This window comes from Oncorhynchus kisutch, linkage group LG6, assembly GCF_002021735.2.
Source record: "Oncorhynchus kisutch isolate 150728-3 linkage group LG6, Okis_V2, whole genome shotgun sequence".
In the NCBI taxonomy this organism is placed as follows: domain Eukaryota; kingdom Metazoa; phylum Chordata; class Actinopteri; order Salmoniformes; family Salmonidae; genus Oncorhynchus; species Oncorhynchus kisutch.
Window position 1 is genome coordinate 16487502 of NC_034179.2, and position 23596 is coordinate 16511097.

Sequence of the window (23596 nt, forward strand, 5' to 3'; positions counted from 1 at the left end):
GGGAAGTTGGTTAGGATGATATCTATGAGGGTGCCCGTGTTTAAGGTTTTGGGGAGGTACCTGGTAGGTTCATTGATTATTTGTGTGAGATTGAGGGCATCAAGTTTAGATTGTAGGATGGCTGGGGTGTTAAGCATGTTCCAGTTTAGGTCGCCTAGCAGCACGAACTCTGAAGATAGATGGGGGGCAATCAGTTCACATATGGTGTCCAGAGCACAGCTGGGGGCAGAGGGTGGTCTATAGCAGGCGGCAACGGTGAGAGACTTGTTTTTAGAGAGGTGGATTTTTAAAAGTAGAAGTTCAAATTGTTTGGGTACAGACCTCATCAAGGCGAAGGGTAGCTACTTTAGGACTTTATTGGCTACTACATGATTCCATATGTTATTTCATAGTTTTGATATATTCACTATTATTCTACAATGTAGAAAATAGTAAAAATAAAGAAAAACCCTTAAATTAATAGGTGTGTCGAAACCTTTGACGGGTACATAGGGAGGCGCACAATTGGCCTAGCGTGGTTAGGGTTTGACCGGGGTAGGCCGTCGTTGTATATAAGAATTTGTTCTTAACTGACTTGCCTAGTTAAATAAAGGTTAAATAATTAAAATAAAATAAAGTACTGTACATTTCCCAGCAATCTATTAAATAAACCAGTCTAAAAAACATCACCTTGGTGAACCTCACATTTGTTTAGACGCTGTTATCATATGAGCAATGGCTTCCTTGATTGACCCTGTGGGGATAAATGCATTTCATTTGAATTAAATTGAAAAAGTACTGAGCAGTGGTAGTGACCCGTGGTTCTCCCCCTACAGGTGATTGAGTGCATCACCCAGGGGCGCGTGCTGCAGCGGCCGCGTTCTTGTCCAAAGGAGGTGTACGACCTGATGCTGGGCTGCTGGCAGAGAGAACCCTACATGAGACTGAACATCAAAGAGATCCACAGCCTGCTCCAGAATCTGTCGAAGGCCTCGCCTGTCTACCTGGATATTCTGGGCTGAGTGAGTCTGATGGGCTGTGTTTGTGTATGGGAGGGAATGAGGGTGGAGTTGTGTGCGTACGAGCGAGCATACTGTTTGTATGGGTGCGAATAAGGGTGGAGTTTGTGTGTGTGAGCATACTGTGTGTGTGTGTATGGGTAGGATGAGGGTGGAGGTGTGTGTGTGTGTGTGTGTGTGTGTGTGTGTGTGTGTGTGTGTGTGTGTGTGTGTGTGTGCGTGCGTGTGTGCGTGAGCATACTGTATGTGTGTATATGGGTAGGATGAGGGTAGAGGTGTGTGTGTGTGTGTGTGTGTGTGTGTGTGTGTGTGTGTGTGTGTGTGTGTGTGTGTGTGTGTGTGTGTGTGTGTGTGTGTGTGTGTGTGCGTGTGTGTGTGTGTGCGTGTGTGTGTGCGTGTGTGAGCATACTGTATGTGTGTATATGGGTAGGATGAGGGTAGAGGTGTGTGTGAGCATACTGTATGTGTGTATATGGGTAGGATGAGGGTAGAGGTGTGTGTGTGTGTGTGTGTGCGTGTGTGCGTGAGCATACTGTATGTGTGTATATGGGTAGGATGAGGGTAGAGGTGTGTGTGAGCATACTGTATGTGTGTATATGGATAGGATGAGGGTAGAGGTGTGTGTGAGCATACTGTATGTGTTTCTGTGTGCTGACTGTGCTTCTGCCTGCTCATCACATAGACAAAAGCCTTACATTTGATTGCCATTTCCTTTCCTTGTCCATTTGAAAATACTCTTAGGACCCGTTTCTCAAACCCAGATTAAAAGAATCCTGGAGTAGGCCCAATTCTGGTTTAGTTAATCAAGAGCAAAAAATAGGATTTCATAAACATCAGTTAACCTTGAATTACATACTCTTGGACTTTGACGGGGACTTTTTAAATAATAGTCAAAGAATAACTTAATAATGTCCATGAAACCAAATGATCAGTAATCTTTATTAAATTGTAATTTAGTCAAGGAGTAGGCCAAGGCCTCCCGGGTGACGCAGTGGTTAAGGGCGCTGTACTGCAGTGCCAGCTTTGCCACCAGAGACTCTGGGTTCGCGCTCAGGCTCTGTCGAAGACCGGCCCAGGCTCTGTCGCAAAAGGTCCGTGGGGCGACACACATTTGGCCTAGCGACGTCCAGGTTAGGGAGGGCTTGGCCGGTAGGGATATCCTTGACTCATCGCGCACCAGCAACTCCTGTGGCGGGCCGGGTCGCAGTGCACGCTAACCAAGGTTGCCAGGCTCACGGTGTTTCCTCCGACACATTGGTGCGGCTGGCTTCTGGGTTGGATGCGCGCTGTGTTAAGAAGCAGTGCGGCTTGGTTGGGTTATGTATCGGAGGACGCATGACTTTCAACCTTCGTCTCTCCCTAGCCCGTACGCGAGTTGTAGAGATGAGACAAGATAGTAGCTACTAAACAATTGGATACCACGAAATTCAGGGGTCAAATCCCCCCCCCCCCCCCCCCCAAAAAAAAAGACTAGGCCAAATCTGGGTCAGCGAAACAGATCACTGCGTCTCAAAATTATAATGGACACGTGCCAACATGGATACAGCATTTCCTTGTTTCTCCTAACATGAGGAGGAACATCTCGTGTGGAGCGACATATAAAGTCGAGACGTGCAAAGAAAACTAAACCCATTGCAATGAAGTAAGGTACAATAAAAAACGCTTATATAGATGTCATGGACTATTTTTATGATGTGAGAACTTTCTAATTAATGTCACGGGCTCTTGACTCTATTGTTTCCATGTTAAGTCATGTCTTTACATTTTGATTTGTGACTGGACTGTTGTCGTCATGGCCAACCAGAGCTGGCCATGAAGGGTACCTCTTAGGACTTATAATGACTTCATAACACATTCATAAGCAGTATGTAAGCATGTCATGAATGTTTTTCCCCATGTATTTATCAAATGCTAATGTACTGCAGCATGTATGGTTATGAATGTTATGTTAAGTCTCTATGTAGGTACCCTCAGTCCAGAGAGAATGAGAGCCATTCATCCACACAACCAACACCGTTAATATCCATATGTGCATATTACGAAAACACATTCATCTTATTAAAATAAGTGTTTACCTTTTAAAAGACAATGGCATCTCTATGCCATATTTATAAATCTGTTTTTAATTTGTATTATTTTCTTTTTTTTTATTAATGTTTTCTGCTTGTGGTTCATTATCAGTGGTATTTTCTTTCTGAATATATTTTGCTAGCTTCTTACATTGTCCATTGTCCATGTAGAAGGTGTTGGTGTTTTGAATGTGGTTAGAATGCACTACACATGTCAGTCTTAACTGCATAACTAAAGCACAGTGAAAAATATCCTAGTATAAAGTTGGAAGAGGGAGGAACTTTGAGTTGCCTCAACTCAAATCACAGCAGTATGGAAGTGGAGCATAGCATAACATTGTCCTTTTGTTTTGTCATTTGTGAAGAGCACATTCACCAGCAATGGCTGGTGATAGAGCATCCCTTTTAGATAAGAGCATCCCCTTTAGATAGAGCATCCCCTTTAGATAGAGCATCCCCTTTAGATAGAGCATCCCCTTTATCTTCCACCTTATGATTCTTTTGGTGGCCCATAACTCTACTCCACTGTTTGTTTTGCATTTTCAGAGGCAGCTTTACAAATGTTGTTGAGGTTGTTGTCGACATTGATAAAATGTTACAGTATATTGAAGCTGATAGGAAATGCCTTTTTTGCCTTTTGAGGATATTTGATCTATTTCAGCTGTATTTGTGGGGAATTGACAGAGTATGGGCGCTGCTCTTAGTATGAGCCTTGAGTTAGAAAAGATTTTCTGGTAGAATGCCCCTATTCAGCTATTTATGCACTTAAATTACTCATTTACTTGTTTCCATTTTGTATAGCATATTATTGCAACCAGGGTGTGATTCTGTGATCTTACATTGATTGATATACAGTATATCTCATATCCTATAACAGGATTCCCCACCTGTTGGCCAAATTCGGCCCGTGGGTGATTTTATTTGCCCCCCATGTTTTTTGATCAAAAAATAATAATATATTTTTATTTTTGGACATAAAAATTTAAAAACACCAGAAACGCAGCCCCAAATGATTTTAATTTTGGAAATATGTTCCAAAGTATTACCACGCATAATAGAGATACAGTTGATGTCGGAAGTTTACATACACCTTAGCCAAATACATTTAAACTCAGTTTTTCACAATTCCTGACATTTAATCCTAGTAAAAATTCCCTGCCTTAGGTTAGTTAGTATCACCACTTTATTTTATTTTAAGAATGTGAAATGTCAGAATAATAGTAGAGAGAATAATCATCGCATTCCCAGTGGGTCAGAAGTTTACATACACTCAATTAGTATTTAGTAGCATTGCCTTTAAATTGTTTAACTTGGGTCAAACATCTCAGGTAGCCTTCCACAAGCTTCCCACAATATGTTGGGTGAATTTTGGCCAATTCCTCCTGACAGAGCTGGTATAACTGAGTCAGGTTTGTAGGCCTCCTTGCTCGCACACGCCTTTTCAGTTCTGCCCACAATTTTCTATTGGATTGAGGTCAGGGCTTTGTGATGGTCACTCCAATACCTTGACTTTGTTGTCCTTAAGCCATTTTGCCACAACTTTGGAAATATGCTTGGGGTCATTGTCCATTTGGAAGACCCATTTGTGACCAAGCTTTAACTTCATGACTGATGTTGCCTCAATGTATCTACATAATTTTCCTGTCTCATGATGTCATCTATTTTGTGAAGTGCACCAGTCCCTCCTTGTCATGCCCTGACCTTAGAGATCCCTATTTATTCTCTATATTTTGGTTAGGTGTGACTAGGGTGGGTACTCTAGTTTTTGTATATCTATGTTTTTTTTTCTTTGTTGGCCGGGTATGGTTCCCAATCAGAGGCAGCTGTCTATCGTTGTCTCTGATTGGGGATCATACTTAGGCAGCCCTTTTTCCCACCTTCAGTTGTGGGATCTTTGTTTGGTTGCATGTATTTTTGTACGACGAAGCTTTTCGTTCGGTGTATTGTTTTTTTTTTGCTGGTTCACATTTTAATAAAATATGATGAACTCAAATCACGCTGCACCTTGGTCTACCCTTAACGACGAACGTTACAATCCTGCAGCAAAGCACCCCCACAACATGATGCTGCCACCCCCCGTGGGTGGGATGGTGTTCTTCGGCTTGCTAGCCTCCCCTTTTTTCCTCCAAACATAACGATGGTCATTTTGGCCATACAGTCACATTTTTGTTTCATTGGACCCGAGGACATTTCTCCAAAAAGTACGATCTTTGTCCCCATGTGCAGTTGCCAACCGTAGTCTGGCTTTTTTATGGCGGTTTTGGAGCAGTGGCTTCTTCTTTGCTGAGTGGCCTTTCAGGTTATGTCGATATAGGACTCGTTTTGCTGTGGAAATAGATACTTTTGTACCTGTTTCCTCCAGCATCTTCACAAGGTCCTTTGCTGTTGTTCTGGGATTGATTTGCACTTTTCGCACCAAAGTAAGTTCATCTCTAGGAGACAGAACGCGTCTCCTTCCTGAGTGGTATGATGGCTGCGTGGTCCCATGGTGTTTATACTTGCATACTATTGTTTGTACAGATGAACGTGGTACCTTCAGGCATTTGGAAATTGCTCCCAAGGATGAACCAGACTTGTGGAGGTCTACAATTTTTTTCTTAGGTCTAGGCTGATTTCTTTTGATTTTCCCATGATGTCAAGCAAAGAGGGACTGAGTTTGACGGTTGGCCTTGAAATACATCCACAGGTACACCTGCAATTGACTCAAATGATGTCAATTAGCCTATAGGAAGCGTCTAAAGCCATGACATAATTTTCTGGAATTTTCCAAGCTGTTTAAAGGCACAGTCAACTTAGTGTACAGTATGTAAACTTCTGACCCACTGGAATTGTGATACAGTGACTTATACGTGAAATAATCTGTTTGTAAACAATTGTTGGAAAAATTATTATTAAAATCATGCACAAAGTAGATGTTCTAACCAACTTGCCAAAACTATAGTTTGTTAACAAGAAATTTGTAGAATGGATGAAAACTATTTTTAATGACTCCAACCTAAGTCAAATCAAATCAAAGTTTATTTGTCACGTGCGCTGAATACAACAGGTGTAGTAGACCTTACAGTGAAATGCTTACTTACAGGCTCTAACCAATAGTGCAAAAAAGGTATTAGGTGAACAATAGGTAGGTAAAGAAATAAAACAACAGTAAAAAGACAGGCTATATACAGTAGCGAGGCTATATACAGTAGCCAGGCTATAAAAGTAGCGAGGCTACATACAGACACCGGTTAGTCAGGCTGATTGAGGTTGTATGTACATGTAGATATGGTTAAAGTGACTATGCATATATGTGGAACAGAGAGTAGCAGTAGCGTAAAAGAGGGGGTGGTGGGTGGCGGGACACAATGCAGATAGCCCTGTTAGCCAATGTGCGGGAGCACTGGTTGGTCGGCCCAATTGAGGTAGTATGTACATGAATGTATAGTTAAAGTGACTATGCATATACGTGTATGTAAACTACCGACTTCAACTGTATGTGACCGTATACAAACGTAAGCAAGGTCTGGAGTTCATGTGGTCTATTTGTAGTCTACAAATTACTTATAACTATGTTCCGGCCCCCTGAGCATCCGCTCAATGAAGACATCGGCCACAGCTGAATCTATACTGAACAAAAATATAAACGCAACATGCAACAATTTCAATGATTTTATCGAGTTACAGTTTATATAAGGAAATCAGTCAATTGAAATAAATAAATTAGGACCTAATCTATGAATTTCACATGACTGGGCAGGGGCACAGCCATGGATGGGCCCACCAATTTGGGAGCCAGGCCCAGCCAACAAAAATAAGAAAAATACATCTTAAATTCATAATTCCAAACAGTCGATTTCTGAGTGGATAGACTATTGTAAGTATCTAAAGCCAGCTATATTTGAATCAGCCGTCTGAGTTCTCCAGAAAAGGGCTTTATTACCAATAGAAATACTCCTCAGTTTCATCAGCTGTCTGGGTGGCTGGTCTCAGACGATCCCACAGGTGAAGAAGCCGGATGTGGAGGTTCTGGGCTGGCGTGGTTACACGTGGTGTGCGGTTGTGAGGCCGGTTGGATGTACTGCCAAATTCTCTAAAATGATGTTGGAGGTGGCTTACGGTAGAAATTAACTCTGGTGGACATTCCTGCAGTCAGCATACCAATTGCACACTCCCTCAAAACTTGAGACATCTGTGACATTGTGTTGTGACAAAACTGCACATTTTAGAGTGGCCTTTTGTTGTCCTCAGCACAAGGTTCACCTGTGTAATGATCATGTCACACCTGCCAGGTGGATGGATTATCTTGACAAAGGATAAATGCTCACTAACAGGTATGTAAACAAATTTATGCACAAAAGTTGAGCAAAATAAGCTTTTTGTGTGTATGGACAATTTCTGGGATCTTTTATTTCAGCTCATGAAACATGGGACCAACACTTTACATGTTGCGTTTATATTTTTGTTCAGTGTAGTTGATGATCATTGTCCTATAAGCTATTGCAGTGGTTAGGATCAGTTGTGAGAGTAGCTTAAGTGTGATCCCCCATGTTGTACAGTAGAGCTGTGATGCCTCCTGAACAGGTCCTATCAAGGATGTGATGACTTGGTAACTCTGTTGAGGCAGTATCTACCAATATATGATTACCTAAACAACTTCCTATTAACCACCATCTCCCCTGCTTTTGACTGAATCTTCATGGTGATCATGCATTCCCTATTATGACTGGTCAATATGGAAAAGGACCATTAATGTCACAGGGATCTGTGGTGTTTCAAATCAGATTTTTTCTGCAGTGATATCAATGTAAAATCTTTCCACTTTCTCTATCTCTATGTTGTCTTTACTGGAGTAGGCTAAGGCCAGGATTCAATCCGGACTGCAGAAGATCCACGTTGTAGCTTTCAGTTTTCATTTCTTTTAGTTTTCATTTTTTAATTTACCTTTATTTGACTATGCAAGTCAGTTAAGAACAAATTCTTATTTTCAATGACAGCCTAGGAACAGTGGGTTAACTGCCTGTTCAGGGGCAGAACGACAGATTTGTACCTTGTCAGCTCGGGGGTTTGAACTTGCAACCTTCAGGTTACGAGTCCAACGCTCTAACCACTAGGCTACCCTGCCGCCCATGATTTAACGGTCATTTCCAATTGAGCCAACATCTGCAGTGTTTACTTTGAACGCGATCTCCATGGCGACACTAACATGTATAGCCGAAAAGGGGCTATCGGATAGAATCTCGGGCCGAACTCTTACTCATAAACGTGATCTCTACACTACTGTTTTATCAGTGATACTACATAAGATCCCAGTTCCCATAACCTTTGGCTTTTGATATGGAGATTATCTAGTGCATTAATGTTTGCTGTGGCAATAATGCTCTTTAGTGAGTCAGAAGTGCACACCCAAACTCCTGTGCTTTGAGCCACTGTCTTTTCAATTGCTGTATTATCACCATCATCCCTGTTGCATTCTTTGCTAAACACCACAAAAACCTGCCTTCAGCTATGTTGGACTGTCTGCAACATAACACTGAAAAAGCGTACATATTTGTTTGGCGACCATATTCTGTCAATGGTCGGTTCTTTCTTTACCAGTTCCATCTTTTTAGGCCATTCTCTATTATAGTCATGTGTATCTGCTCTGAATATTCTGAATCGCCTGTAATCTGCATTCCATTTTGTACAGTTCGTATATTTGTCTAAATTAATAGTATGTTCTATAGTATATTCCGTTTCAAACAGGTACTTTATCAAAAAATGTGTGACAAAAATGTGTTATGGGCCACTGGCAATATGTAAATACAAATGTATTAGTGCTAAAAAAACAAATATAATTTATTTGTGCTTGTTCATATCAGTGAGAATACTATCACATTTTTTGGTGGAACTTTCAAACTCGAGAAGAGATTCCTTTAAAATGGTATTTTCTCTATGAAGAAGGAACTGATTCAGTCCTATATCCCAGCTCACCCTTCTTAGCTATCTGGTGGAAGGACCATAGAGGTTATGACTGACTGAGTGCCGTCTGTCTGTGAGAAGGCCATAACTTCTTGGTCACCTGGAACATCGAAGGACCAAATCCAGCGACCAGGTGAACCAATGGGGACCATCATCATTTCACCACCCAACCACTCGTCTATTTCTGGCCTATTGGTCTTCTTTCAGATGAATAACTGTGACTGCATCATGAATAATGGTATGTTATTTTGAATGTAATCTCTCGGGATGGGGGGATTGCCACTGGTTATTTTGTAAATATGAAAAAGCATTTTTTTTTTTATCCCTGTGCAGTTATGTTTTACTTGCTGGCTGAATGATTTCGAGTGAGAGTCAGAGTGTACACGTTCATACGTTTGTGAGTATGATGCCCCTGAGCTGCGGTGTGTGTGTGTGTGTGTGTTTTTTTTCTCCCAGCAGATTGTGTCACTGCTTACGTAACATTCAATTCTATCAATCAAATCTTTGTGCATCATGCGAGTAACTTCTCTGCAGTTAATGGAATTGTTCCTTGTAACACTGTGCATTTAATAAAGGTGGTATGTCTTACAATAAGTTGTCTCCTTTCAGAATGTCAATTATAATTTACAATACCAATCTCATGCGTTATGTTCCGTGAAGTTGTGTACATCTAAATAATTTATAGAACACCAAGCTGATTGAATTATCTGAGATATGGGTGTGTTTGTGCAGCTGTTCAATTGTTAGCAAGTTATGTGAAATTGTAAACCGGATATGCCAATAATATCTCATCAAATCAATTCACATTATATATTGCAAGTAGGCTACCGACCTGCAGCAGAATTCCATAGCACGCTCCCAATCTTGTACCCCAGTAGCCTCACCAGATCCATGCATCTCATAAATCACATTGATTTACTGCTCCTGCTCCACCATCAGGGCACACCATAGCAAAATGTTTTTGCAACAGAAAAGGAGTTACTTGTTCATATAGCTGTTCTTTCCAGGGAGGTACTTTCTTACATTTTGTGCCTACTGAATATGACCCAACTCTCTATTCCGTCTGATAGACAGGCAGAGTATCCAAGCAGTGTTGATTGATACTTGATATGTGCACCCACCATTGCGTCTGGTGGCTATTTTAAAAGAGCCAGCCCTCGCAGTTTTATGAAAGGATTTCCAAGGTCAAAGTTGGGATCTAACAAACATAGTTAGGTGACAACGGCAGCTGGCCCGTAGCAAAGGTCCTGATACACAGTCAAATCAAAACTAGCAGTGTTCGCTGCGCAGGATGAAGTGGTCCCTAGGACAGTTCTTACATTTCCTCCCCAACTGGTTAGGATTCCTGGGGTCCACACAAAACATGAAACATAATACAGAACATCATTAGACAAGAATAGAACTACATACATTTTTAAATGGCACATGTAGCCTACATATACACACAAACTATCTAGGTCAAATAGAGGAGCATCGTTGTGCCGGTTTGCTTTATCTGGTTTTGAAAGCAGGTTTGCTGTTTATTTGAGCAATATGAGATGGAAGGAAGATCCATGCAATAAGGGGTCTATATAATACTGTATGCTTTCTTGAATTTGTTCTGGATTTGGGGACTATGAAAATAGCCCTGGTGGCATAAGTGTGTGTCAGAGCTGTGTGTAAATTGACTATGTAAACAATTTGGGATTTTCAACACGTTTCTTATAAAAATAAGTGATGCAGTCAGTCTCTCCTCAACTCTTAGCCAAGAGAGACTGCCATGCATAGTATTTATATCAGCCCTCTGATTACAATTAAGAGCAAAACGCGCCGCTTAGTTCTAGGTTAAGATTTGGGGACCGCAAATTCTTCTCTTAGTGCTTGGTCGATTTCATTAGGCACAAAATGGAGTGGATCTCTATCTGAACTTACCCAATAGAAAAAATGTAATAAAAACATTTTATGTCGCAAAACATTTTGCTACAGTGTGCCCTAATGAGCATAACCTTTGTTGCAGGCCAGGATTCGATCAGCGGTAACCTGTGTAAACTGACAAATGTAAAAAAAATTTAAAGCGTGTAGGAGGGTGAACTGTGATAGAGCTGTCAAATCAACAAGCGGCTCCTGCATTGGATGCACGAGTAAAAATCCCATGCAGCTGTGTTACAAGTTTGTACACTGATTTTAACCTATTACTTCTTTAAAATGAATTACACGGTTTCATTTCCATATAGCTTACAATTTCTTGTTCTGAACTTCTGTGGTTTGTGACAATGACCACCAGAGCTCACAGATTTGACAGCTCTAACACGGTGAAAAAGCTTATTGGTGGTTCCACACTTCTTCCATTTAAGGATGGAGACCACTGTGTTCTTGGGGACCTTCAATGCTGCAGACATGTTTTTGTACCCTTCCCCAGAACTGTGCACAATCCTGCCTTGGCATTCTAGTCAATTCCTTCGACCTCCTGGCTTGGTTATTACTCTGACATGCACCGTCAACTGTGGCACCTTTATATACAGGTGTGTGCCTTTCCAAATCATGTCAAATCAATTGAATTTACAACAGGTGGACTCCAATCAGGTTGTAGAAACGTCTCAAGGGTGATCAATGGGAACAGGATACACCTGAGCTCAATTTCGATTCTCATAGCAAAGGGTCTGAATACTTATGTAAATAAGGTATTTCTGTTGAATAAATTTGCACCCCCAATTTTTTTTTTGTGTAGATTGATGACAGTTTTTATTTAATCAATTTTAGAATAAGACTAACGTAACAAAATGTGTTAAAGTCCAGAGGTCTGAATACTTTCCAAAATGCACTCTATGCCATGCAGGTAGAGTTGAGCATGGTTAGTATGTAGCTAGCTACTGTGTTTGAAAAAGATCTCAGTGTAGTTTGCAGGTCCAGGGAAACGGCTGTCTACAGGCACAGCATTGTTTGTAGGACAAGGGTGAGGCTGTGTTTATAGACACTAGGGCCTACTTGTTTCCATAGTGAGTGCAGTGTGTTGCACACTGCTCAGTCATACTAGTAGTAAAAAGGTGCAGGCATTGATGTGCATAGGTAGTGAGAGGTCAAAGTACATTGGTCTTTACAACCAGGGAAGTTGGTGCTGCACAATAGTATTTTGTTGAGCCTTGCTTTTGTAACCTTGTTTGGTACACACCCAGTTAAATAAAATAACTCCTTAAAAGGGATACTGCGAGATTCTGGAAATTAAGCCATTTTTCTACTTACCCAGAGTCAGGTGAAATTGTAAATACAATTGTAGGTACTGTTGAGTATACTAATGCACCTGTAGACATCCAGTCATTGCTTAACTCTAGTTATCATTGGCTCACAAAACTACCTCCAACTTTCTTCATACTGCACGCAAAGACAAAAATGGTATCCACAAGTTCGCCTGACACGGGGGAAGTAGAATATGCTTTATTCCCAGAATCTCACACTATCCCTTTATAGCCTAGCACATTGTGATACATAACCTTTTCACACTAGCAGATCCAAACCAAAACTGTACTGGATAAGGGTTGGATATTTTCTTCTCACATTGTCCTTTCCAGCAACTATGGTGGATGAGTAACCAGGCCAGCTCAGTTCAGCTCGGCTCAGTAGTGTGAAGAGCCCTATACAGTAGCCAAATAAGACACCACAAAGATCAAGAGGGAGGGGCTTGGTTTCATCAAAAGCTGTGCGCAGTTTATTGTATTCTAAATTTACATTAAAAAAAAAGTCTGCCCATATCCTAGAACCATTATGAAAGTTAACGCACAAATTCAATATACATCTCATTGTATTTTACAGAGGATAAGAGTATAGGCATGGAGGTGGTATGATTCATTACAAGGCTTAAAAGAATCAGAGAAACTAAAATAATAAATAGAAGGTGCTATCCTTAGCTGAGAAAGAAAAAAAAATCTTCAGTCAAACAAAAAACAATGCCTGCAATGTGGAAAGTCTCGCGCTCCCCTTCCTCAAAGAAAGTAATACAAATGAACTTAGGGAATCTGGGCCTACAGAAGCAGAGAGATGGAGAAGAGTAGAGTGCGATCGATGAGAATGGGAGACTAGTTCTTCTGTACAGGTGCATAAATTAGAAACAACATCTGGTGGTTACACACAGCTTCTCACTAGAACAATCAACAGCTAGGAAAAATGTCAGAGACAAGATCTGGTTTTTCTGCTCCTAGTATTGTATTATTTTATCTGCTAAGTGAATGCAGATGTCTCGAGTTTCTCTTGAGTTTTGCTGTTAGTGCAGCAAGTTGATGTTATAGTCAGACGATGTCACAAAGGAGGGAAGGACCAACCGGAGCTGAGAGATAAACACATTGCATTGTTTTCTTTTTAAAGCTACTGCAGATTCCAATATGTTGTTTTTCTATTTCAAACAAAAAAGTTTTAAAAAGTTACTAAATTATTCAGCATGTCAGTTTTTTTTGCAATATCACATTTTTCGGAAAAACTCAAATCATGTTTCAAGTAACCGTTTAAAATGGTTGGTGAGAGAAAGCGTCGGGATATTTTCTCTCTCCCTTTTTAATGATGAGGTCATTAAAAGTCATGCACGATGCAAAGAACCTCATGCAGTAGTTTATGGTTAACCATCCAAGCACTTTTTATTTGTTAAGTCATAAATACACACAGCAGCTTCACCATAGGGTGTCTGGTTCCTCCTCAGGTTTTGAATGTGGGGTATTTATAAGGAGATAATTTTGCATGAGAACAGGAAGAGAGATCTGCCACATCTACCTAATGCTTACCTGCTAAAGGAAAAAATTTGTTGTGTAGAACTGATTATCAACATTTGAGAGATATATATATATTCTCTCAATCTCTCGCTCGCTTAGAGCTGCGCACTCATCCACTTGCACTTTCCCCAATCGCTCCCACTCTCCTTTTCTATGGTTGTACACAAATGTAACAAAGGTGACAGACCTGAAATTACAATCACCAAAAAACAAACCCCAAAAGATCCTGCTGCCCGCCCGTCACTGGCAGTGGCAGCACAGAGGACAAAGTCTGCGTGGTGCTGGGATATCATCAAAGAGGAGGTGGTGGAGGTTCCTTAGAGCTCCTAGAGCTGCTGTTGTAACCGCCAGTACCGCTCTCCCTGAGGTTGAGGTTCTCCAGGGCCACGTCTAAAGGCATGATATCCACGCAGCCCATGGCCCCAAAGCTGGCAAAGTCTCGCCGCTCGTCCTCGTCCGAAGAGGAGCTCTCCTCGCGCATCAGCGTGCTCAACAGCAGCTCCTGGACAAACAGGCTGCGGTCGGCGCGCTCACCCTCCAGCGCCTGCCGCTCCGCCTCCGACATCTTGGGCTCATTCAAACTGTAGGAGAACAGAGAGGAGGATACCTGGTTAACACAGACCAGAGGGACTACATGAAGGAAATGGGAGAGACGGTTCAAGGTAGTGGGAGAAAAGACCTGGCTAGGCCTGTGGATGCTGAGAACAGATTGAGGTGGGAGACACCATGTAAAGGGGGTTGGGAGACACCATGTAAAGGGGGTTGGGAGACACCATGTAAAGGGGGTTGGGAGACACCATGTAAAGGGGGTTGGGAGACACCATGTAAAGGGGGTTGGGAGACACCATGTAAAGGGGGTTGGGAGACACCATGTAAAGGGGGTTGGGAGACACCATGTAAAGGGGGTTGGGAGACACCATGTAAAGGGGGTTGGGAGACACCATGTAAAGGGGGTTGGGAGACACCATGTAAAGGGGGTTGGGAGACACCATGTAAGGGGGTTGGGAGACACCATGTAAAAGGGGTTGGGAGACACCATGTAAGGGGGTTGGGAGACACCATGTAAGGGGGTTGGGAGACACCATGTAAAGGGGGTTGGGAGTAGAGGCTGATTAATTAGGGCCGATTTCAAGTTTTCATAAATTCGGTAATCGGTATTTTTGGACGCAGATTATGGCCGATTACGTTGCATTCCACGAGGAAAATGCGTGGCAGGCTGACCACCTGTTACACGAGTGCAGCAAGGAGCCAAAGTAAATTGCTAGCTAGCATTAAACTTATCTTATAAAAAAAACAATCAATCTTCACATAATCACTAGTTAACTACACATGGTTGATGATATTACCAGGTTAACTAGCTTGTCCTGCGTTGCATATAATCAATGCGGTGCCTGTTACTTTACAACCTATTGCAACCTATTTACAACCTATTTCGCCAAACGGGGGATGATTTAACGAAAGCGCATTCGCAAAAAAAATCGCAATCGTTGCACAAATGTACCTAACCATAAGCATCAACACCTTCCTTAAAATCAATACACACACAAGTATATATTTTTTTAAACCTGCATATTTTGTTAAAATTATTTCATGTTAGCAGGCAATATTAACTAGGGAAATTGTGTCACTTCTCTTGCGTTCATTGCACACAGTCAGGGTATATGCAACAGTTTGGACAGCCTGGCTCGTTTTGAACTAATTTGCCAGAATTTTACATAATTATGACATAACATTAAAGGTTGTGCAATGTAACAGCAATAACTTAGACTTAGGGTTGCCACCTGTTCGATAAAATATGGAACGGTTCCGTATTTCACTGAAACAATAAACGTATTGTTTTCGAAATTATACTTTCCAGATTTGACCATATTAATGAGCAATGGCTCGTATTTCTGTGTTTATTATAATTAGGTCTATGATTTGATAGAGCAGTCTGACAGAGGTGGTAGGCAGCAGCAGGATCGTAAGCATTCATTCAAACTTGACTGCGTTTGCCAGCAGCTCTTAGCAATGTTTGCTTCACAGCGTGATGCCTATCAACTCAAGCTTATCAACTCCTGAGATTAGGCTGGCAATACTAAAGTGCCTATTAGAACATCCTATAGTCAAAGGTATATTAAATAAAAATGGTATATGGAGAGAAAGTCGACACGTCATAATAACTACAACTTAAAACTTCTTAACTGGGAATATTGAACCACCAGCTTTCATATGTTCTCATGTTCTGGGCAAGGAACTTAAACTTTTTTTTACATGGCACATATTGCACTTCTACTTTCTTGTGTTTTTGCATTATTTAAACCAAATTGAGCATGTTTTATTATTTATTTGAGACTAAATAGATTTTATTTATGTATTATATTAAGTTAAAATAAGTGTTCATTGATGTATTGTTGTAATTGTCATTATTACAAACACACACAAAGTCTGATTAATTGGTATCACCTTTTTTTGGTCCTCCAATAATTGGTATCGGTGGTGAAAAATCATAATCAGTGGACCTCTACATGAGGTAAGGGTGTTGGGAGACGACACCGCTGTCATGACGTTCTGTTGGTGAGGTTTATGACCCCCCCCCCCATAAATACCTTTCCCCCTTTTCTCTCTCTACAGATTTGACTCTTGGAAAGCCCTTTGTTAACATAGAGAGAGTATGGTAACATCAAAAGGTTGGGAACGGAACAATATTTCTGTAATCCAACCAGTTGAAAGTATCTGTTGGTACTTAAATAATATGATGTCAGATCAGTTGTTGTCTGAAACATTATTACTGATGATAGGACGACATAAACTGTATCTTGGAAAGTCTACACATTCTAGTTATCGGATTCACATGGAATTGTTGTGCAATTTAAATGTTTAAATATGAAACTCTTTGTGAAAAAATCAATTGTAATTTTAGCTTCTAAATTAGAGAATTGTTTTCATAAGTAAACTCTGCTCACTCAGTGGCCCCCGCCCAATTGAACAGACATTGGTTGTGAACTAGGAAACACGCCCTTCTCTCCACCACTACAAAAGCCCATTGACGAGAGTCAACCTGGTGTTCCCGGTGACGTGAGGACTGCTGTCCATACATTTAAAAGAGCTAATATCAACTACAGAACTAAGCCAACCTCAGCGTGAGCTCTGGTTGCGAATGGTTGAACGACTACAACCTAACGAAATTATCATTGTGTTCCCGATGACGTGAGGACTGATGTCCATACGTTTAGAAGAGCGAATTTCAACGTGGAGGTGACGATCGACACGCTGGAAGGATGAATTTCGACTATACCAGCCAGAATATAGCATGAGCTTATAGTATGGCAACTTGATTTGAACTCTTATTCACTAAAGAAGTGATACATCCTAGACGTTGAGTTAGCAGCAGCAGCTGTAAACGTGGGCTAGGAAAGGACGGACAATCTCTTCAGAAAGACAGGGTACTACAACAGAACCATTCTACCACACGACGATGGTACTACAACGTATCCGTTCTACCACAATACATATTCTTCCAAGGACAAGGGATATCTCTGCTGGGCAACCCAGCCTTCCATCTACGACTAATCTATCGCGGCTCAGAGTAAATATTTATTTTATTTTCCTTTTCCAAATTTAGAATGCATTAGATTCTGTATTTACGATAGCATAGCTTCATGAGGTCCTATAGAGACCCAATCCGTTGGTTTCTCAGTCTTCTCGCGCTTTCATTCAAACTCAACTCCCTTTCTTTGTGTAACCAGCCGTCATATCGGCCCCGTCCGCTAGGGACGTTTTCTTGTATGACATAATTAGTAATCAATGTATGATCCATCCTGTGTATATGTAATTCTGTGTGATTATTTTGGTATTTAGTAAATAAATAATTAAACCAAATGTTCTACTGCTGATTCAACTTGTTAGCCATGGTTTGTGACGATAACCAAGAATTTTACGACGTTCAGATGTGACTGCTATTGATATAAAAGATTCCCAGGTCTTTAAGAGTTTATTCGGGAGACAACAGCTCTATAAATATTATTCCGTGGTGCCCAGATTTCCTAGTTAATTACATCTACATGATTAGTTTAATCAGGTAATATTAATTACAGAGAAATGATTTTATAAAATATCATGTCATATCACTTAATCTGGCATAGCAAAGACACGACACCGAGCAGGTGTCGACCCCCTACGACACCACGTAGGGGGACAAACAGGAGGATAAGGGAGACCATGCCACAGGGAGTTGATAGGAACAACTTGGGTCCTGGGAGCTGTAACAATGTGGTAGAAGTCCAGAAGGGCCTCAGATGTTAAGTCTGCAGAGCATTGATCTATTTTTAAAAACACTAAGTAGAAGGCTCTGTCCACGAGTAGACAACTCACCGTGTGAGCAGGAACTGGGAGCTGTGGGAGGCCATGGGATTGCTCTCGGCCACGCCGACCGAGTTGGCGCTGGGAGGTGGGATGGTGGCACTGATGTTGCCGCCGGGGTTAGAGCGCCGTGTGGCGTTCCTGGCTGTCTCCAGCTGCTGGCGGGCCGCCTGGGCCTGCTGGCGCTCCAACTGCAGCTGCATCTGTAGCTGCTGCAGCTGAGACGCAGACGGGCCCGACGAGTTGAGCTGGCCACCCGCCGAGCGCCGCACGCCCGACAGCTGAGACAATAGCTCTGTGGGGAGGGGAGATGAAGAGATTTATTTTGAGATCATTTTGGTGACAGTCAAATGAACATTCTCCAGTATAGACACGCTGTTGGGAGACACCACACTACTGTAGGGGTGTCACAGTGCTTTGGACAAGAGACATTACACAGTGGTTGTACTGGTTATACTTCATTGGAGACAGGAGCCATTCAGTCTCATGGAGAGAGAATTTGACTTATTTTATGTCAAATGACTCCATGAGTAACCAAGTACATAGGAGCCACAAGAGGGGAGAAACTATAGAATCTCTATCCATTTCTATGAGGAAGACCCTGTTTGTAGTTATACTGACAGACAGACTGGTCAGACCAGGTGCACTGCTCACCTGCTATAGGGTCCATGGCTTCCCTGTTACTGGGGGAGTAAGAGGAACTCTGTGAGGAAGAGAGCCCCCCAGTGGAGCTGCTAGTAAAGTGCATGTTGGTCCTGCGTGCCCTAGGACCGCCCAGCCCACGACCGTGGTGGAACATCCGACGCACGTGCCGGACGCCACTGGACTCATCGTAAAACACAGTGGGTTAAGGAATACAGACCAAGGGGCTCGCAAGTAACTGGAATAGTCACATCCACAGGCGTGTATAGTTTTCACATCCACAAAGGTAGGTAGGCACACACAAGCAGACCATACACACACACACACGAGCTGCGTAAAAGGATATTAAGTCTCTAGGTGCTCTGTGTTCAAGTGTGAGATGAGCAGCAAAGTCGTCAGTCACGTGATTGGGGTCCCCGCCCGGCAACGCAGCACATATTGGACAGATCTGAAATGAAGCAGTAAGCACCCTCTGGATATATTCAACTGACCATTCACAAGCATCAGTTGTCAAATAATTATTTGAGAATTGCGTTAATGCTTCCATGAGCCCTGGAATCAAATTTGGATGTATGAGATGTCATTGGATGCAATGTTTACCCTATATTTTTAGAGGTGGTAAACACCAAAACATTCTATTGAAAGAAATGGAGGCTACATTTTTTCAGGCAGAATAGCGAGTGAGGAACCAGTCTGTCCTGTCTTAGTGATGCTAGATGAAACACTAGGATGATACCCCCCACTTACCACCTCTGTGGAAGTCTCTGCATGGTCTGAGGTGACATGCTCCTGTAGGGATGTCTCTGTGTAGCCCATTTTACCACAGTAAGGACAGGAAAAGCTCTGGGGCTGCTCTACTGAGAACGCCTCGCCGCCGTAATACAGGTCTGCAAAGCAAAACCATCCATCTTTAGAGTCACATTAATAATAATCGCCATAATACAATAAACCTCATATCGAATAATAATCATATTGAATTTGTTGAGCACATTTCACATGCTCAAAGCGCATAAGGTAGAAAACAAAGACAAAAATACATTTAAAATTCACCATGCAAATACACTGAAAGAAAAAAGGATCAACGAAAATCAAATTAATAATAACATTAAGTGCGAAGAGTTTTCCGGACCACATGACCTGACCAGGAAGAACAACAAGATAGCCCTGCTGGGCCACCTGACCAGGAAGAACTACAAGAAAGACCTGCTGGGTCACGTGGGCAGAAAAAAAACTCCCTTCTCATAATGTAACATGTTTAATCTACACTGCAGATGTCCTTACCAAAGTCTACCCTGTTTAATCTACACTGCAGATGTCCTTAACAAAGTCTACCCTGTTTAATCTACACTGCAGATGTCCTTACCAAAGTCTACCCTGTTTAATCTACACTGCAGATGTCCTTACCAAAGTCTACCCTGTTTAATCTACACTGCAGATGTCCTTACCAAAGTCTACCCTGTTTAATCTACACTGCAGATGTCCTTACCAAAGTCTACCCTGGTTAATCTACACTGCAGATGTCGTTACCAAAGTCTACCCTGGTTAATCTACACGGCAGATGTCCTTACCAAAGTCTACCCTGGTTAATCTACACGGCAGATGTCCTTACCAAAGTCTACCCTGGTTAATATACACTGCATGGCGTGCTCCGACGTGTGTCTCGTTGTGGTAGCTCCGCTCTCGTAGCACGATGCGCACAGGTCGTAGTCGTAGCAAATTAAACACTTGTACCGGCGCCCTCTGAAGTTCCCTTTTAAACACGCGTCACAGCTCACACCTGCAAAACAAGGGGGAGGATTCAATGTCAAAATGTACAGGCTAATAGCCCATTAAGGTGGTGCAGTAGGACACTATGTGCAGACAGTCAGAAAGAGAGGCAGGATGACATTGGCACTGGCACTAACCCACAAATGTGATTGGAGAGGAATTTTTCAAATCCACTGAACATCAATAGCAGGTCATTAATGAATGCCAGTGTGTGTGTGTGTACCTGGCTAGAACAGAATAATAGGGTCCCATCTTGTCCAGTTCTCATGCATTTGTACGTAATCATTTGCATTTGTTGTTGCAAATGCAAAACAGGCCTTTATATCACAGTGCAGTAAATTAAGCAGGCCTAAACAGCAGATGGACAGACGAGATGATCAAGAGAAAAGAAACAGAGTGAAAATTAAAAGAAACACAAAACTGTCATCTAGCTGTCCCTTCGTGGTTTTTCTCGATCATATCACGTGGTGATTGCAGTGATACTGTACTGATACACATACTGTAGTTTCCTCCTTCCAACAGGCACTATGTAAACTGCTATAACCAGCACCTCAACTTTGTTAGTGCTGCTGAAATGAGACCATTTCACCGCTGTCATAAAGCCAAGGCATTTGACACATCCCTCCTTAGATAACTGACAAAGCAAGAAACAAAATTCTGAAACTGAAAAAGGTTAGGCTATGCTGCTGTTCATTGCTCACATTTAGGGTACGTTCGTAAATTCACTCTGGAGTGCCAGAGTAAACTCAGAGCGCGCTCTGGGCATTCTTAAATTCAGAGAGTTGTCATATTGTCCAGTTTGTAAATTCAGAGCGGTTCGCTCTTGGAGCGCACACTGGATGCTCTGGCTGAGGAATAGGGTTGATCCGAGTGTTCCAACCTAACAATGGCAGTCAAGCACCCAAGCTAACTTGCTAAAGTTGGCTAGCTTGCCAGCTACTTCCAGATACAAATGAGAGAACACCTCACTGACAATTTTACTCGCCCTAGTTAGGCTGTTTTCATGTCATCTAGAGCAAGGGTTCCTCCAGACGAGAGCACTCTGAAATCGGAGTAGGGCTCCCGAGTGGCACAGCGTTCTAAGGCACTGCATCTCAGTGCTAGAGGCGTTACAACCTGGAATCGAACCAGGGTCTGTAGTATCACAACTGGCCGTGATTGGGACTCCCATAGGGCGGCGCACAATTGGCCCAGCATCGTCCTGGTTAGGCCGTCAATGTAAATAAGAATTTGTTCTTAACTGACTTGCCTAGTTAAATTAAGGTTAAATTAAATAAAAGATAGCCAGAATTAATTTACGAACGCACCCACAGTCAGACATTTCTGAGAACTTCTGTACTGATCTATCATTAAATTGTCTGGATTCTCCAAATTGAGAATTTGCCCTTGCTCTGTGATGACAACAGCCCTTGACTTCCCATTCTTGATGACAATAAAGCACTAATGGAAAAGAATGACACCAAATCATTTAGTTACACCCCTTGATACACTACTCAAATGGTTTTCAGATGCCTGGTGTCTGTCACACCTATGGGTGTCTATGCAATGCTTGTCTGGACTCTGGATAAAGGTGTGCTGCTTAGGCAAACATCCCAGTTGGAACTGTATGTCATTTTGACTATGGAGGGACAGTGACTGAGAACACTTTCACCATACACTGACAGGCCTTCCTTCATAAGTGCACAGATCCTTAGTTAGCTAACGTTATAGGAGAAAAAATACAGACCTGGCTATTCATCCAGACCTAATATGACGTAGTCCAACAAGTGAGTCCAGCAAGCCAGACAGATTTCTAAGTAGCTATCAAGTAGGTTTGATGCCGGGTGTTCTCCAAAACCGTGCTCTAACAGGGTCAACTTAACTAGCTAGCTAACTTATACTAGTTAGTCGATTCACTCTGTTTGCAGTTAGCTAGCATACTCTACTGATCCAATGAGTTAGCTAATTAGCTAAAGAATTTAACTATAATTAACGTTATCTAGCTACCGGTGTTAAGTGAAGGTAGAAGACGGGCGAACTAGTTAGTAAACTAGGTAGCAGCTAGCTAGCTGCCTGGTTAAGTTTGGGCCACTGTGACTGAGGCCTCAAACTACCTTGATGACAGTGCATTCAGTGACCAAACCCTTCTTGGGTGGCATGGAGTATTTCAGCACTTAGTCCAGTTAAATAACTTGTTAACTAAACTACCTACGAAAACAATGTGGCCATACCAACACACACCACGCATTCACCCTTCCTAAAAAAGGCCAGTCTGGAAACTTAACTACTAGGCTAACGACGTTGTCATTGAAGAAAGCTAGCTAGCCAACGTCCTAGCTATAGCAACTGGCTGTCGGACCATCACTTTAGATAGCAAGCTACCTAGCATTAGCTAACTCGCTAGAATAAGAAACGACCGCTCACTAGAAGTATTACTTCTTTGAAACATGACTGTTCATAAATACGGAGACTGTCGTTATCAATAATCAGCCTGGTTCTACTCAGCAATCAGGAGGTTGAGAAAATTCATGGTGGCCGCCATCATGAGCCCTGTCTAATGCATTGCAATACAAAACATGGCAACCCACTGACCAACCCCAGGAAGCTAATGTTAGCTATGGACGTCTATTTTTCACTTACCCTCATGTCGGGACATCCTACAGACGATGACACAGCCCCCTCCTCGGCCTCCCTAGCACGGATCACGCAGAAAATATACAGCTTTTAAGAGATAAACCTGGGACGCGATTTCTATTTCCTATTTTCTCTTTAAGATGGATCCTGAGCTTACAGTTCTGTGCTTCCCCCTCCCTGGCTGTCACGAAGAAGTACTGAGACAGAGAATTCGCAGTCTGCTGAAGAAACACTAGGGGGTGCCCTTCACAATAATGTGGTTGTTCAACTGAAGAGGGTAAAAAAAAAAAATCTGCCTATAGAAATAGAATCCATTTTATGATTCAGCCACTGTATTCAAAAGGTGAGACAAGAAAGCTATTTTCCCAATGCAATCCCTGACTAGTTTGATGTAAAAAAAAAAAAAAAAAAAAAAATATATATATATATATATATATATACATACAGTACCAGTAAAAAGTTTGGAGACACCTACTCATTCAAGGGTTTTTCT

The 23596-nt window shown here is 42.0% G+C and overlaps 2 protein-coding genes and 1 long non-coding RNA gene across 4 annotated transcripts in view; 1 reads left to right on the top strand and 2 right to left on the bottom strand.

Moving 5' to 3' along the window:
- The window catches only part of LOC109893637 (BDNF/NT-3 growth factors receptor), a 27039-nt gene extending 25850 nt beyond the window's left edge, over positions 1–1189 (top strand). The window contains exon 18 of the mRNA XM_031826287.1: positions 816–1189. Within this exon, the coding sequence (XP_031682147.1) occupies positions 816–1001 (186 nt within the window). The 3' untranslated portion in view covers positions 1002–1189. The remainder of the gene's footprint in view (positions 1–815) is intronic.
- LOC116374351 (uncharacterized) overlaps positions 1–10136 on the bottom strand; it is a 21152-nt gene extending 11016 nt beyond the window's left edge. Inside the window, exon 1 of the long non-coding RNA XR_004210197.1 lies at positions 9840–10136. This is a non-coding gene — a long non-coding RNA (uncharacterized LOC116374351). The remainder of the gene's footprint in view (positions 1–9839) is intronic.
- Positions 10137–12661: 2525 nt separating this feature from the next.
- LOC109892408 (E3 ubiquitin-protein ligase KCMF1-like) lies at positions 12662–23359 on the bottom strand. 2 transcript variants are annotated; one of them, XM_031826294.1, is made up of 7 exons: positions 23110–23359; positions 20333–20500; positions 19471–19610; positions 19070–19171; positions 18736–18913; positions 18094–18376; positions 12662–14321 (listed from the first exon to the last, which is right to left on the bottom strand). In XM_031826294.1, the coding sequence occupies exons 1-7, from the start codon at positions 23123–23125 to the stop codon at positions 14033–14035; spliced, it is 1176 nt and encodes a 391-aa protein (XP_031682154.1). In that variant the 5' UTR covers positions 23126–23359; the 3' UTR covers positions 12662–14032. The 2 variants fall into 2 exon arrangements, with proteins under 2 accessions (XP_031682154.1, XP_031682155.1); XM_031826295.1 differs by lacking the exon at positions 23110–23359 and adding an exon at positions 20714–20835.
- Between the last annotated feature and the right edge of the window lie 237 nt (positions 23360–23596).